General features: G+C 33.1%; 1 protein-coding gene across 2 annotated transcripts; it reads right to left on the reverse strand.

The window, feature by feature from the left end:
• Positions 1–331: 331 nt before the first annotated feature.
• LOC117345018 (steroid 17-alpha-hydroxylase/17,20 lyase-like) lies at positions 332–14,184 on the reverse strand. 2 transcript variants are annotated; one of them, XM_033907945.1, is made up of 11 exons: positions 14,003–14,184; positions 13,054–13,254; positions 12,705–12,782; positions 12,044–12,142; positions 11,098–11,191; positions 9,263–9,421; positions 5,695–5,906; positions 5,292–5,420; positions 4,634–4,738; positions 3,500–3,634; positions 332–2,242 (listed from the first exon to the last, which is right to left on the reverse strand). In XM_033907945.1, the coding sequence occupies exons 2-11, from the start codon at positions 13,250–13,252 to the stop codon at positions 1,893–1,895; spliced, it is 1,560 nt and encodes a 519-aa protein (XP_033763836.1). In that variant the 5' UTR covers positions 13,253–13,254; positions 14,003–14,184; the 3' UTR covers positions 332–1,892. The 2 variants fall into 2 exon arrangements, with proteins under 2 accessions (XP_033763836.1, XP_033763834.1); XM_033907943.1 differs by having other exon boundaries at positions 13,054–13,257; positions 14,003–14,183.
• Between the last annotated feature and the right edge of the window lie 3,232 nt (positions 14,185–17,416).

Consider the following 17,416-nt stretch of genomic DNA (forward strand, 5'->3'; position numbering starts at 1 on the left):
AACCCTAAAATGCAGTTGATGACTTTCTGAACGGCCAAGAAAAAGAGTTCTTTAAAAGTGGCATTGAGGCCCTTAAACACCTCTGGCAAAAGTGGATAGATACTGAAGGGGATTATGTTGAAAAATAATACAATTTGCCCGGCAAAATTCAAATCCTTCAATATGAGGCAATGTTGAAAAACAATACAATATGTCCGTCAAAATTCAAATCCTTCAATATGAGGCTCACAATTTATCACACAGCCCTCGTACATGTAACTAGAAGTTTAGGTTATTTTGGAGCATGCGGCTTTAATACGTATCTAAACAATGAAGAACAATTAAAAGAAAATTTTCTAATTACAATATCTTTATTTTTTAACAAATATAAGTAGTATTCATATAGCAAATATCTATCAACGAAAACACACTCAGTTTCGTTAAAATGTTTTGATGACCGTACAGTGTACGAAGAAAGACAACCAGGGTTCGGCTGGAGTTGGCGATTACTTTTGTTTTTCTTTATCCTCGCAAAAATATATATTACACCTCATGGTACTGACCGTGTTAGCACAAGCATATTAAAATTTATACTTTTTCCTCAGACAAAAATTACCTTTCTTCTACTTAAGAACATCAAATATCCAAACAATACGCTGATAGCTTTCGCAGTAATACTTCGCGAAGTAATATACAGTTACAGGTCAAAATTGTGTCCGCACAATCTAATTCTGCTAAATTATGTTATCATTTTAGTTTTTTTTTCTTTTCTTTTTTTTTAAGAATTTCCACTGAATTTGTTGATAGGCCGATTTTAACCGAAGTTTGTATGCTGAGAGATATTGGTTTCAAGTTAATTTTCAAAATAATTCCATTTTTTCCCGATATCGTTATATGAAAATTCTGAAGTAATTTACAGGATCAATTTTCGCAAGAGCATTTTTGATGATATTTTGGTAAGTGTATGAAAGATGACGGTGCCAGAGGTAATTTAATTTTTTGCTGATTTTAATTTCTTCGAACATACGGGGTATTGTGCATCGGTATTTTACATGTGGTCTTTCGATATATTTTTTGATCAACATCCAAAAAATCAATAAAATACAACCATAAACGAAGTCAGGACAAGAGATTGAAAAAAGTTGTAAATACAAAGAAATTATGGTAAAGTTAAACATTGCGGAAAAAAACTTTTGATCCGAAAGGGTACATATGTAGTTTCAAAACTACTAAAATGACACTTTGGTTTAAGTACGTCAATATTTAAACGAAACGGTAAAAAAAAACTTTCTTAATGCTTACCACTCAATACTAGATACCAGATATTGAAATACTAAATATCATTACCAACAACCAGCTTATCTTATTATCTTTAATAATCAATTACATCATGAAAACATTATCTCGCGCTCGAGAGAGGACGAATTACAAAAACAACATATATATATTGACGCTGTTGATATATATAAATATTTTTATTTGCGTTGATTATAATATTCAATGATTTTTTTTGTGATGAGAGCCATATACTAGTATATATATATATACATGGTGTATATTTATTTTCCGATAACATGCGAAGCTCTTCGACAGAATGCGGCCAAAGCATATGTGGAAGATGATTTTCTATTGGTAGTTACAGAATTAAGATGGAGACTTTGGCATCTGGATTTTGATTAATCGTTCTATATCTGATAATTGATTATTCGAGTCTGATTACTTGTAGTCAATATAACACACCATCATTTCCATCTTAGGCCGGGTATGCTTTCTTCATCCATGAAAAACTGGGTTTAAAATATTTGCATGGATGTTCATGCATGATGCTCCTAAAATTCAGTGGCATTTCTTACAATAAACATATTTAAATCCACAACTTGTTCCGCTAGGACCTTCTGTTATCGATTGTCTCTTCAAGATCTCTTTTTAAGGACAATTTTGTACCTGTTTGCGGTATATCCAACAAAACTACTGATCTCTGGAGAAAAGTCTGCAGCGACACCTTGCGGCAGCATCAGATCAAACTGTTGCAGGATGATTGCGGCGATAACATGAAGCTCAGCCTTTGCGATGCTCTCTCCAAGACATACTCTTCTGCCGGCAGAAAATGGAAGCCAACTTACTGGTTTTTGTGCAAGGTTTCCATCAGAATCTAAAAACCTTTCCGGATCAAACTTTTTGGGATCGTTCCAATGTCGTGCATCATTGTGCAATGCCCAATGATTTATGACTACAGCCGTTCCCTTGGGTACATCATATCCACCTGCATAAAAATTATATCCACATGTAAAGAAAGTAGTTTATTGAAAACAAACTTGCTAAATGTATATTCATTTCTGATATAGAGGATATTGAATGGTTTCCTGTTTAAAAGAAATAAATATTATATAAAACGGGATACCATTTAATTTTGTTTTTATTGCATTTCATATATTTAAAAACAAATGAAAAACATCGAAAAATTAATATTGTCTAAAAGTGCGGGAATGAGTTACTTAATTCATGACGTCTCCTCTTTTCGACGTTACTCCACGTCAAATTGACGGCGCCATTTTGGAAAGACTGATCAACGCAATTTAAGCGATTTCTGCTGTTATCAGAGAATCTGTGCATGAATAGCTTACGTCAAGTGAGTATTTGGTGAAGAACTACATGTAGTCTGAATATTTCAGAAATACAGCAAACATAATCAATTTATATAACTTCACTTCGATTTGAAAAATCGGCACGTTTCAATGAAGTGAATACAAAGATTCGCTCTGATTGGTCGAAAACGAATAATCTGATATTTCCACTGCAAAACTTATATTTTCACTTCAAAATCTTAAACTTCACTGTTTGATAAATTTCTATATTTTACTGGAAAAAATGCAATAAAATGGGTTATTGAATGGGTTTTGTTATGTATTTTCATACAATACCAAAACAATACATACTTGCCGCCACTACTACCTACCGAATGTCTGAGCTCCTCTTTTTAATCTTTTGAATATGAAGCAAATTAATGATAAGATAGATCCTGATAAAATTATAAGATGCTCCAGCATTATATTTGGCATGTCAATTTCATTCTGTTAAAGCGATAAGTTTGAGGACGCTGGTAGTACTTGTTTGATTATTGGCGATGTAGCTACAAATAAATGAAATGTTAACACGAGACCATAATTTTTTCAAAGGGTAACGAGGCAAGACATTTTCTGTTTTATTGGTTTTGGATGCCTCGGTCAAAGAAATGGAAAATCGTGGAAGACAGAAAAACAGAAGCGAGAACAACCAACCTACTAGGTGCTGCAAGCAGCATTAAGTTCGTCGATTTAGCTAATTCACAAGAAATTAGCGATTATAAAACTTCAATAAAGCTCTTTAATCCAAATGCTAGAATTAGTCATACTGTTCAAGTATTTTACAGATACATTAATTTCAGTAGGCTATATGCATTGCAATACTTTTATCTCTTTATCGTATATTAACTGTATTAAATGGTGTATGACAGATTCTTACTTGGAATTAGTATACATACATAATTTTGCATCAACTCTAGCGGCATGTGGGACCCCTAACGGCGCCACTGTCGCAATCCGCATTGTCTCGTGCAGGACGGCCTCTGTGTATGGCATTGAAGGTCGATCTGCGAGTCCAGGTAGGCGGTCACGGCCTATCAACCACATAGTCAATATAAAGGTACCATTTACAAATATCATGAAATATGTATGAATAAGTCGATCTTTAAGTCCAAGCAACAGTCCTTTTAATCGCAAAATTAATGCATACTAAATAATATTGCAAAATATGAATAGAAATGCTTGCAAACAGTGACATCAAGAAATAAAATAAACCAAAATAAACCAAACATTTTATCACACGGTTGACAATTTTTTACGTCATTTTTTAATTTTTTTTTTTTAAATTTACCAATAGACCATTTGATATGGTATATTTTCGTAAAAAAATGTCCAACATGTTAATTATTATAAACATGCCTAAGCTGAGCGGTATCTATAAAACAAAATCTTGGTGATAATTCCTACCCCTCACGGGAAACTTCTAGATGATTTTAAGAATACCGACCTATCATCAAAGCGTCTGAAGCGATTTTTTTAACTTTGGTTCGGCAAAGATCGTAAACGGAGGCAAGTTTACAGAGAGAGAAATTCAGCCGCTTTTACATCAATAATAACGATAGGTTAATCACAACTTTATCTTGATAAATAAATAATTTTTCTCCTCGACATTAAAGTAAAAGTTCTGTATATTGGGGCTTTTATATCAATGACTGTCTTAACGTCATAGCAGTGATCAAGTTCAGAAGTTGAAACACAGAATAGATTTTTTCATTCATTTTAAATTAAAAAACAAAAGACATTTGCGAATTTATTCACCAAACGTTTGTGGCAGGATTAGGCTGGAAATATATCGGAGGAAATACTAAACACTGTCAATGAGTGTGTTTTTATGCTTCAGTAGAAGATAAAGAGTAGTTTTGACGGTTGGAAATATCTTCCTGTGTTTACTCGTATTGACTTGCAATGGATATTATTTTATATTATTGCTTTATTCTTTCCATTGAGTATACAGATTATGTTCTGTGTATGAACAATTCTCAATAACGTTTGATATGGTATGGTTTGATATAAACGTCACTTCCGGTACATACCTACGGCATTGTCGATTTCTTTCTGTGCTTTTTTCTGTATTTCTGGATTTGCAGCAAGATAAAGAAAGAACCACTGAAGTGTAAAACGGGTGGTATCTATTCCAGCTAGAATGTAAAACAATATTTTAACTAATCACTAATCAACTGTATTTTGTTTCTGACAAAAAACAAACAAAAAACAAACAAAAAACAAACAAACAAATAAATAAGGTATCAACAAGGTAATTAATCCGGCTTAAGTACTGTCTACAGTATTTTACAAATTACAACCTCAGACCTCAGATCACAGCCATATAAAAATTGGAAATTAATTAATTTATATACAAAATTAAGAAAGGTCAAATAACTATTAATAATAGACGTTTATGCGACAAAATATTTGTACATAAATCTATACTGACAAATGAATTTAATATTGTATCTGTATTGAGTATTTCATTTATAAAACTTTGAATATATACTATAGCGACTTATTATCCATCATACAATTGTATACAACCTGCATATTTTACATATGTTAACAATGAAAGTCTCTTAGGGCTACTCTACAACTGTTATCATACACTGTGTCGTTGATGTACATACAAATGATTTTTAACTGATGAAGCAAATCTAAAGACTTCAAGAATGTTGCCAATAGATTATTCGTAAAACGTACCAAAGAAAACGTCAATCATGGTCTGTTTGAGATGGACATCGGTGAGTTGGTTCAGTAGTTCCGTATCCTCATCATTTTCTGCCTCCATTCGCGCCAGAATTAAGGCATCTGCGAAGTCTCTTATGTTGCCTGAAGATTTAATAGAAAGTATTAACAATAGTGAATACAGACATTATAAAGAAACCACAAGTCTTACTCAGAATCTATCAAACAATTATTTGCACGAAGACAATCGAGCATCTTCTTCATCGAAAACACCGGCTTTGCTAATCTACGTCAAACCTAGGTAAGCCATATTCCCAACATGAGGATACAACATGCACTTTCTAAAATCTTAATGCGAAATGTTGATTTATTGAATTATTATTTTTGTGTAATACCAGATTTAAAATAAAAAAGTAACCTTCGTCGAAAGTTTCTTTATGATTCCTCAATTCGCCATTGACGAACTCAAATATTTCATCTAAAATTTCCATTGCTCTTGCGTATCGTTTGGTAGGCCATGTCTTCGCCAAAATAGGTAGCAGATCTTCTACGAAACCAGCTCCAACATTTAACAAAAGTTCGTTGTCTAAATCCACCAAACGCTTGAATCGAGAGTCATCAAAAGTATACCTAGAAAAAACGAAACGCAGCAGAAAGAAATTTTAAATGAAACCGCGAGATATGGACCAGATTTTACAATTTTGTTATATATTAAATGTTTGAAGAGTAGTTTCGAACTTTTATTCCATTTCTTTTTTGAAAATGGGTTCCTAGTTGGAGATCATATAGTATGTATTTCACAATTAAGGAGCCTACATTTTAAAATGTCGACAACAGCCCTTCATAGTAGAATTGCGAATGAACATCCCGCGTAGAACAATACATCTTGTATGTGTCAACGTAATACATGTGAAGCGCTTAAATGTAATAGCATTTTCAAATCGTAACTGATAAGTGCAGTGATGGATTGGCGCACCCAAATTACTTTTTATAGGAACAGTATATAGAAAATAATGTAAGCAGAGTCATATATCAGCAGAATTATTTCATCGCAAAAAATGCTAAAAAATTACCGCTAAAATATATACGTTAAAGGGTTTAGGAGACATAGGGCATTTTTCCATTTTCTGTTAGCCCGACCCTATAAATGTTGGCTGACACAGGTTTCACCTCGCCTTACAAAGCTGTTTATCTATTTTAGGCCAGTAGGGGGATATTGCTGCTGGCTGAAAAATTTTAATGAGCTAGGTGGTCACGTGTTCCAACGCGTCATCTGGTTCACCTCACCAGTAACACTAGACTAGAATCTGCCTTGTTATATGCATTTATAGGGCTGTATCTCCATTTGCCCACTTTTTAAAATCACAATATGGGGAAAATGTTGTGATAGGGATTATAGTCTATTTCAGAGTAGTTCACCTTGTTTTTACCTGTGATTTACCTGTGATTTTCACCTGTGTTACCTGTGCTACATGGCTCATACCTATGAGGAACTATAAGATATAAGTAGCTACATGTATAATTTTATGCAGTACTTTATATAGGAAAAAATACACATTGATTACAGTATTATTATTTTGTTGTTATTTATGATGCGCAATGTACCTGTTTATAAGTATTTATATTTAAATATACAGTACTTTATATGAAAAAAAATAATATTGTTTAAAAGCTATTAATGTTTAATATTAAAAGTAATAAGATGTATTTTCATTTGATGTTGTACAGTTCAAAATATATGTCAGCATAATGATGTGAATATGATGTTCTTTTTAAACTGAAGAATGTAACATAGAATGTTTGAAAAATGTTAACTATTAAAAATGCAATATGTTACTGCTAATGTATTACTAGTGCTTAATGTATAATGTGCTATATATGTTTGTAAATATGTTATGTATCTAATATTATATATATGTGTGAATATGATGTTCTTTTTTAACTGAAGGATGTAATATAAAATGTATGAAAAATGTTTTTAGTATATATATTATAATGTATTACCAGTGCTTATGTATAATGTTTGTAGATATGTTAACTATATAATGTGTGTTCTTGAATAAATGAATAAATGATAAAATTAGTACAAGTTTTTATGTTAAAAATATTAGAAATAGATCACACAGAAGAATTTTATCTAATTTTAGAAGTGGTTCTCTGCCATTAGCTATAGAAACGGGTAGATACGCCAGGCCAATAATTCCTTTACAAGAAAGGAAATGTATATATTGTACATCAAATCATGTTGAGGATGAAACTCACTTTTTTATTGATTGCGATTTTTACTCTGACTTGAGACTTTTAGTTTTTAATAAAGCAGAAGCTAATTTACAGAATTTTAATGCTTTAAACAGCAAAGATAAATTAATATTTCTTATGAAAGAAGATAATTTGCAAAAAGATGTCGCCAGGTTATTGTTTGATATGTACCAAAGAAGACAAAACTTTTTATCAATAAGTCTTAATATTAATTGACACTCAAGATTTTACTGCAGTAGTGTCTCATAAGCCAAATATGGCTGGGTGTTGATGCATTTTAACGTTTTTAATGAAATTATGCTTGTATTTTATGTATATTTTATGTATCAATACGTGACACTTTAATAAACATATCTGATCTGATAAAATTTAAAAAAAACACTATAACTTAGTGTTATTTTCCCCACTTCTCAGGTACATAAATATACCTCTCTTTTTGCCCACTTTTTAGCACAGGTAAATCATACAGGTAAACACAGGTAAAATTATTATGGAACTGACTATAATTGGTTTTCCATTGTTCTCCTATGTATACACTTTTCTTTGTTCTAAAAAAAGTGGGCAAATGGAGAACACACCATTTATAGAGGGAAACTTCAAAGAGCCCCATATTATTTTGTAAATATTGAAAGCAATGACAGTGAATGTCCTGATTTTATCATCTTACATGTTTAGATTTTCTTTCTACACCTCATGTCTGTAATTGTATAATCAAAATAGTAGACCAGCGGACAATATCATAACCTTGGTAATTTACTAATATCACATGTCATATTTTCATTTTTTTTTCATTTTAAAAACTCAAACAATGGCATATACACTATAGGTCTACTCAGAGATGTAAATATCACATATGTGATATATGTCACAACCTTCTTTTTTGACAATTTCCTTAAAGAACGTTTTATGAAGGTTATGAAGGAAATGTATTTGATGTGGTGAAAATGTTACGCAGACATTCGTAATTGATTTGATTAAAACATTTCATTTTAAATACTCTAGTATGTTTAAACGTATTCAGTTACTCAAAGTAGAAAATATAAAAGAACTTAACAATTTAGGAAAATATTTATCACTAGCAAATAAACTAAAGGAAAGATTTTTTTATAAGATTTTAATTAGAATATATTCATTTTTAATGATTATTTCTCTGTTTCCCTGTAACAAATCTGACAAATTAGCTTATTGAATTATAAATCATATAAGAGTGGATGCCTTTGTCCATTAATGTTATATACTATTTTATCCAATAAGTTGTAAAACTTGTGGAATAAAATGGAATTGAATACAGTTGTTTAATGAATAACGGGATCATCACTGGAGTACATGTAACCAATTCACTGTTGTAACCCAATATATTAATGTAAAGTATTCCCACATCACAAAACCTTTGGTAGATAGTGTGTAAATAGTGATTTAATGCGACACACATTTGGTGTTTATAACGTTAGTTATACTATCATCTCGGCAGCAGTGAACCTGTGACGTAGGAGGCTGACCGACCTCGTTATCAGAATGAAAGTTTGCATATAGGTCAGTTGTCCAGATGGACCCATGCCCTGTATCTCAGCTGTATATACACAACCCCAAAAGAGTGAGGGTAATTTGACTGGCTTTTCAGAAAATCAACCTATAGACAACTTTAACCTTTTTGTGTCTAAAACCCTTTAACAATGATTAAATCAAAATAAGATATCATTATTGGCAAAGGTATTGAAAATTATTACACGTTTTGAAAGCAAAGCGCAACCATGACGTTGAATACAGTAAGGTCTATGCATTCATGTGGGACGAAAGGTTCTCCTTTCTTTTCCTCGAATGCCTTGATAGCATGTGAGCAAGATCCATGTATTGCTTCTTCCAGTTTGCCTCCCCTGAAGTAGTTTCTGAAAAAGACAGTGAGATAGAAAAACAATATCTACCTGGAAACCGAATTGAACGTAATGCTTACATGCTGAAATAAATAGTCCAAATGGGTCTCATTAGAAAAAACAGCAACAAAAGGATGTTGTCATTTGATTTTTTTACCCGACGGCTCCGACATTTAGGTTCAATTATTGTAACAGCCTGTTGTCGTATGCAGATTGGTAAACAAAATAGTACATGGAAATAATGGAATTTAACAAACATGCGATTTTTTTCTTCTGATTATTAATTATCATGATATTTATTAACTGTGTTTTTAAAATTATATATTTTTTTAATTATCACACGAAACATATTTTACACACGGATAAATTCACTTTACTCCATCTAGCTGCCATTTGCATATCACCAAATCGATTTTGGAACTGTAGGTGTAGCTTGTCACAAACTGACACCGAAACAATAGTTTGAAGCTATCTTTTCTTCTTACGTTCTTACGGCAGTTAACAGTTGCTACAACCGCTCGACTTTCAGTCATTATGACAGGAACACGGTTTCGATTGGCCAAGTTTATTGATGTACACGTGTAAACAAAGCTAACATTGTCGGAACAAATTTGCATGTCATTTTCGCTTTGTATTCGTTTGTGTTGCTTAATATATCACATAACTGTGTGCAAAGCCATACGGTATGACGTATACCTCTGATATAATCTTATTGTATGACCTGAGAAAATATGCATTTCGTTGTTCATTAGGATAGGAATTATATTTAACGCCGTGTCTCAACATTTCTATTATTCAAGCATAAGTACATGTAAAAGATACTATTGTATCTTTAACACGACCATGACCATAGGCTTCATATTCATTATACAGTGTTTACTTCTTATAAATAGTGTGATGGGTTTAAGATATAGCGATATATGAGCTTAAAATGAAAGAAATTTTCTTTAGATGTATGTCTACGTGTTTTAAACCACTAATTTCTCGATTGATATTTGTAACGAGTGCTACAAGGAGAATGTCAATTAGAGTCATGTGCCGGGTGCGAGTGACAAGTCCGCGTAGTTGTTTGGTTACAATCGGCAGCATATATGTTCTTACCTACGATCATGACCTACGGAATTGTGACGTTTTGTTTTCATTGATTTAGATATTTACAAACAACGGTCGGGGCCAATTTTAATGGTTTTTTTTTTCTATTTTAAGTAAGGAGAAGTGTTAGTTTTATGACATGTTTTAAAAGATTATTATGTCTGATAGTATTTTCCATCAGTGATTTTTACAGTTATAGTCGTTAACGTTAAACAGTATTTAAGAAGCAGTCGTGGTTCACAGCTGTCATTTTTTCCCAGTGGCTCTCAATTTCCAAATAATAATAATAAAAAAAAAAAAAAATAGAATAAAATAAAATAAAAATGTCTGTTTTATAAAATATTGCATTTTGACGTCAAAGAAGGACGATTCCATAGTTTTTGAATGATGTATAATTTCAAAAGTCTCCTCCTTTCTACAGATTGAAGCTATCGACAGGAAAAGAGCGCGATGCACTAATTAGTAGTGTACCTTTCCGTTTTACATATATAATATACCGAATCAGTAAAATAGGCGAACGATATTTATGCATTTTGGTTATGGTAAAATGCTCGTACCTTGTGTAAACGTAACCATTTCTTAGAAGATCAAATACAAACCTAAGAGCAGTACCGGCAATTTTGCGGTGAAGTTTCCATGAAACCGTATACTGTGAAAATGCAATGTCCTTTCCGTTATCCGATAAGGCGTCACCTTAATTAAATGTTATAAATGATAACGTTATCATTCATACATTGTGCCGTTTGTCTTTGTTTCATTGAAGCGAAATACTTTACATGGGTAAAAATTAAATAAAATTATTATCAATTTTATATATGAAAACACTATGACATATGCATATGAATTATTATATATCGGATATGCCAATGTACTATCAATGATATGAAATGAGGTAATCGATGTAGGGATACAAATCCTTACTTGCAAAACCTTAGATAATATATGATATTGCAAAATGAATCAAACGATCATACAACATGCAAATATGAACCTGATTTAATCAATAAGTGATAATACATATATATTTGTTTGTAGCCAATCAGAACAGACGTTTACTGCTTAAACCCATCAACATTTTAGCCAATAAAAACAAATATCATATGCTCATTTTAGGGGCCATATAAACAAATCAAAAATAGATTGTGGATTTTCCCTGTTTGGGTAGAAGATTTAATAGGAAGATGAATGCATCGGGGCCTACTGATTGGATATTTAGGTGAGAGAAGTTTCCAATGTTTATGTGTGGGCTGGGCAAAAAGTTTTTTTTCTAGCCTGTTTTTGTCAGGGGGAGTTAATTAAGTGTGCATTTTGTTGTAAATTTAGGTGAATTTTTGGTGCTGAATTAAATACAAGATATGGTGGCCCCCATATAAAAAAGTTTGTAGAATTCTAAATCATTCTATATACATGTTTTCGAGATAACATTTTTCAAAAGTATGGCTAGTGGACCAGTGTTGAAAACTTCATTTAAGCACGACAGTAGTAAACGTTAAAATTATGGTCTATGGGACATTATTTGGTTCCGTGGCTCCTATGATACTGTACCAAACGTAGTCGGCATGCGATCAGCGAAGTCCGCCTTAGCTTTGACAAGGACCTGTGTTGCAGCTTCAATCGTATTGACGATCACCATTCGGAGAGGGCCTGTCAATGTTGAAACAAAACATTACATGAAACTGATAACTGCTTAATTAGTCTATATTTACACAGGTAAGTATATCCATCTGGGCCCAGTTATTCAAAAGGTGATTAACTTAATCACTTGATTAGTGAAAATTTCATACCTCATTTGTTGCAAAACATGATAGTATTTTGTCTTGAAATTATGTCAGTTGGAAGAAAACTAAGAACTACAGAATTTCACATGATTTTATATCAAATGAATTCTACCAGAATTTTTTATATCAGGATTTGAAAAATGTTGATAAAATGTTATTAGCCTAACCACCTTTTGAACAATTGGGCCCTGATGGTTATCACATTATCTATATCATGTATTGCGCGTATGAAATCAAGAAACATCAACTCTTTCAATCGAATCCCGTGTGATTCTGGATCTTTAAAGGGACTATTTTTCTCTACTTACACAACTTTGATTACGCGGCAGGAAATGATCGATCTGAAAGATTCATGAGTGACAACCAAACATGTTGTAGATTTATCAAGCGGATTTGTACTAGGACGAAATCATAGCAACTTTCCTTACCCATATATATCGTGAAGACAGGGCCATACTTCTCTGCTAGTTTTACGCATTCTTCTTGAAGACCCCTTTCCATCATCACTGAAAAGTTAATTTTGATATTTCAATTCAATATTAGTCAGCCAAAGAATTCACAAAACTCAATTAAATGGAAATTTATAAAGTTAATAATGAAATTACTTGCACTCAATCTTCATTGTACAAATGTAGTAATTTTTTAGTGAATGCCGGTGATAATTTAACTTACATATAACAATAGGTAACGAGATACGATCAGCATTAGTATACAATAATAGTAGCATTGACAAGGTCAATATTTTATATGTAATTATTGTTATTAATTAAATCTTACGACTGTAATTTCCGACGAGCGGTATGGGGGTAGGTCCTGGTGGAAGTTTGTATTTGTTCCGTTTGATCAGCCAATACACAGTCAGACCAGCCCCGAGTCCCACTAAAGCGGAAGTTGGTGTGACGCATTTCTGCATTGGTCCGAGCATCTCCTTTACGTTCTCGATACCGTCTCGAAATTGATCTTTAATGTCCTCCATTTCTACTGATAAAAAAAAAGATGGATCCAGTACCGAAAATCCCATTTTAGATTTCTTCTCATTCAATGAGCATGTGATTCATACCACAGGGACTTAAACAGACTCCCCGGTGTTCTTTAGCTGTATATAAAGAACACCGCGGGAGTCATTTTTACCAAATTTTAATTTAGCTCCCCAAAACGTCTGAAAATGTGCTATACACAATAGGGAAGGTCCAAATATATGTAGACTTTAACTAATTCTCAAGTCCCTGTGTCCCTTTTCATGCATTTTACTCACGTAATTTATATATGCGAGACGTGTGGGATATCACGATTTTATCATTATTATGTATATATAGTATATTAAAGAGCTGTAACGTTTATCATGGATATAAGTCCGTTCGACATTTCATTATTGTATCATACACTATGTAGCAGTCCATTCGACAGGTTATGTGTATTCCGAAGTCCTACCTTTCGCGACAGGGGGTGGTGTGACAAATCTTTCTTGTGGCAGGTATAATCTCATATGCATGTAGGTGTTGATGGAATATTAGGTGTACAAATATTTTCCCATTAATAATAAGAGACTTATATCTATTTGTAGATTCAATATTAGTTCCGGGATAAAAGATATTGTCACCAACATCTTTCATCTCCTTCCAATTATTTCTGCGACATATATTGTAGATGTAACACTATTCAACAATGTAACACTATAGTCAACTTAGCTGACATATCTCTGTAGCCTGTGTGTGGTATGCCTTACCTTCAGTGAGTATAGTCCTCGGTATAATGTGGTTTCAAAGCAACACTTTCAGTGTTATGACTGCTGTGACGCTTCCTTAGGCCTCTGTATCGCTGTCGTGGAGTAAGTATCAGTAATATAGGGTAAGGCGGTATCTATCTGTCATTGTTCGGTGATCAAGGGTGTTTGTGCTATATTATGGCCTTGAGTTGTGTATAATATGCATGCTTCGGGCCTTATGTAAAAGTAGCGCTATGCCTATCTGGGGCTGTCATTGTTCGGTTATCAAGTTCGTTCGTGCTATATTATGGCCTTCAATTGTGTCTAGTATACATGTTTCGGGCCTTATTAAAAGAAGCGCTATGCCTATCTGGGGCCAGGATCAATCTAGGACGTAAACAAACGTGACTTATTGTTGTTGCTATTCTCTATAATCCTGATGGTTAAAGGACATTCGGCTAAATCTCTGGTCTATCATTTATGCTGGATCGTGAAACAAACAGCGGGAGTCAACAGACAACGTGATGGTGTATTATGGCTGCCCCATAGTCAATATATGTATAGACCATGTGTGAAATAATTGTTCGACAACCTATAGTCTGTTTCATGGCTATAGTCCGTTTCTTATTAGATAACTTTACTTACTAAGATGAACTTGAAATAACATTCAACTAATATTGCATTATATTCCGATAGATCTGTATTACTTTTTCTTTGTACATATATGAATATTCATCACAGTACAACTACGACAGGATATCCGAATCTTTACCTTCGGATCACCAACACATATAAAGTGCACAGGTACATATTTGGTTTTATATGAAGAAATATCCAGAAACACCTTCATGTAGGTATTTCCGGTTATTTTGTTTTTATATAAGACTAGACCTGTCCCTGTATATAGTGTATACATTATGCTAATAATTTGACATATAACATAGCAACACAAATGACGAAGGAAGATAACTTTATAAAAAGGAACGTTTCAATGGCGTTGTGATGTTCAACCCGATAACCTGACATAATCATAGTGATAAGTCGTCTATTAGAGAGAGATATGGATACAATATTTGGATCTCGATTTAGAAGTAGAAGAAATTGTAATCTAGGACGAATTCCTTTACAATATCAAGGTCACAATGTAATTTAATGGGAAATCATGCCTTATCAAAAGGAAATCATCCGGGTACTGAAAAAAGACATTATTATAAAGGTTTTTACTGTCAATTAGTTGATAGTATGAAAGACAATACACTACTGTACCTACTGGAAGTTCTTTAATACAATAGGCCATTAGGATGCCTGGTGGAATGAATGAATGAATGAATGGGAAATTTGGTTTACAAATTATGTTGGCTTTAATAAATATCTAGATAGGTAAATAACTATGTATTATAACTATGCATTGCAGATCTCATCTATAACATTTGGTAAGGAATGAGGTATACTGGCTCTCAGTATTTCGATTAAGTTAAAAAATTAAATGAATCTTATGACTGTTAGTTCCTACAAGGAGTATGGGCGTAGTTCCCGGTGGTAGTTTGAATTTATTTCATTTGAGTAACCAATACACAATCAGAGCAGCCCCGAGTCCCACTAAGGCGGAAAGTAAGTGTGACGTTTGCCTACATCGGCCCCAGCATCTCCTCCAGCTCCTAGAGGCTGTTAAGTAGTTATAGCCTATATATAGCATATATTTTATGAAAAACGACAACAACAAAATTAGAAATTAGAAAATCAAATAAGAACAGAATGAGGTTATGAATGCTTTTTCAATTCCTATAAATCAAATGCTAGAGGGGTTGCAGGCTTGTTTAATAATAACTTCGAACTGAAATTTAAGAAAATTAAAAAAAAATTCAATGTTACTCCCCACATCTCCAACCTAGGGGCCGCGGTGGCGGAGTGGTTAAGGTGTCTCGACACTTTAACACTAGCCCTCCACCTCTGGGTTGCGAGTTCGAAACCTACGTGGGGCAGTTGCCAGGTACTGACCCGTAGGCCGGTGGTTTTTCCCCGGGTACTCCGGCTTTCCTCCACCTTTAAAACCTGGCACGTCATTAAATGATCCTGGCTGTTAATAGGACGTTAAACAAAACAACAAATCTCAAACCTAAAGGAAAATATTATCTTTTGATTTCCATCGCTCCACATCAATAAATAATTTACTATTTGTATTCAAATCTACCGAAACTATTCTCCTTGTTTCTACTACTTTTTTTCTTTCTAAAGGGAATATTCAGAGTGTTAGACACTTCGGTACCTTTGTATAGAATCAGTTCATTAAAGCTGACCATAATCTCTAATGGTGATCAGACAGCTGATTACGGACATTAATCTACTGTTCTTTAATCCATGGAGGTTTATTTGTGGGTAATTTGAAGATACCTGTACATAAGGAGTATGTATGAGGATAGAACAAACCGATGTGTCAATATTTAAATATGAATTTATCCAATAACATCATATATGTAGAATAATGATTAAGACCTTATTTGCATACAGTGTTGCTAGGGACTGGAAACTCGAGAATACAGAACAAACATTCGCAAAATCAACATAAGTTCTTAGATTCAGGTATGTTATTATCTCATACTTTTTATAGATAAAAGATCTTAAGATGCTTTAAGAAAAGCGTAAATGTCATGGATAAATAAAGGTACATATATTTTCAAATTATCTTTTTATTTAGTGTTCAAACAAAATTAATCAGTATTAAATAATGATAACATATCAATATATATTTAAAATCTTGTTCCGTATCACACTTTTATAATATACTGCCATTTATACAGTGAATGGCACACCATATCCTTTTGTGTTTTTTCCGAGGTAATTCAGGGCATTGAGGCACAGATCTGTTGTTTTCGGTTTTGCTTGCGTAAACAAATCTCTTACATGTAACGTCATAGCATTACATTTGTTATTGAAATCAAGGTTGTAAGATGAAAAAAAAAAGAAACAAGAAACAAAATAGCTACAAAAACCACAGCCTACATGTGACAGCACACACGTACCAACAAACGTATAAGTACATATGTAGCAACACATGTAACAGCGCACGTGACAAAAACACACCCTTGTAACAAGAAGTTACCATTAAGACATGTAACACTACATAAGTAACAACAAAAATGTACCACCGCATATGCATGTAACAACGTTTGTAACCTCATATATGTAACACTATATGTAACAGTTGATGTGCAGCAACACATGTAACAACACACATGTTACAACCCATATGTAACAGCACACAGTTATCAACATATACAGATCATGCTTTATAATTGAATACTACTCAACGAATTATAATAAACATGTAAATAGGTATCTACTGTCCTTGTATCATGATTGCATAAAATCTTCCTAGAATTAAGACATTAATTGACATCGAATGTCAAAATGCGCATTGATTAAAGAAGCGCACGG

Source organism: Pecten maximus, chromosome 16, assembly GCF_902652985.1.
Source record: "Pecten maximus chromosome 16, xPecMax1.1, whole genome shotgun sequence".
Lineage (NCBI taxonomy): Eukaryota > Metazoa > Mollusca > Bivalvia > Pectinida > Pectinidae > Pecten > Pecten maximus.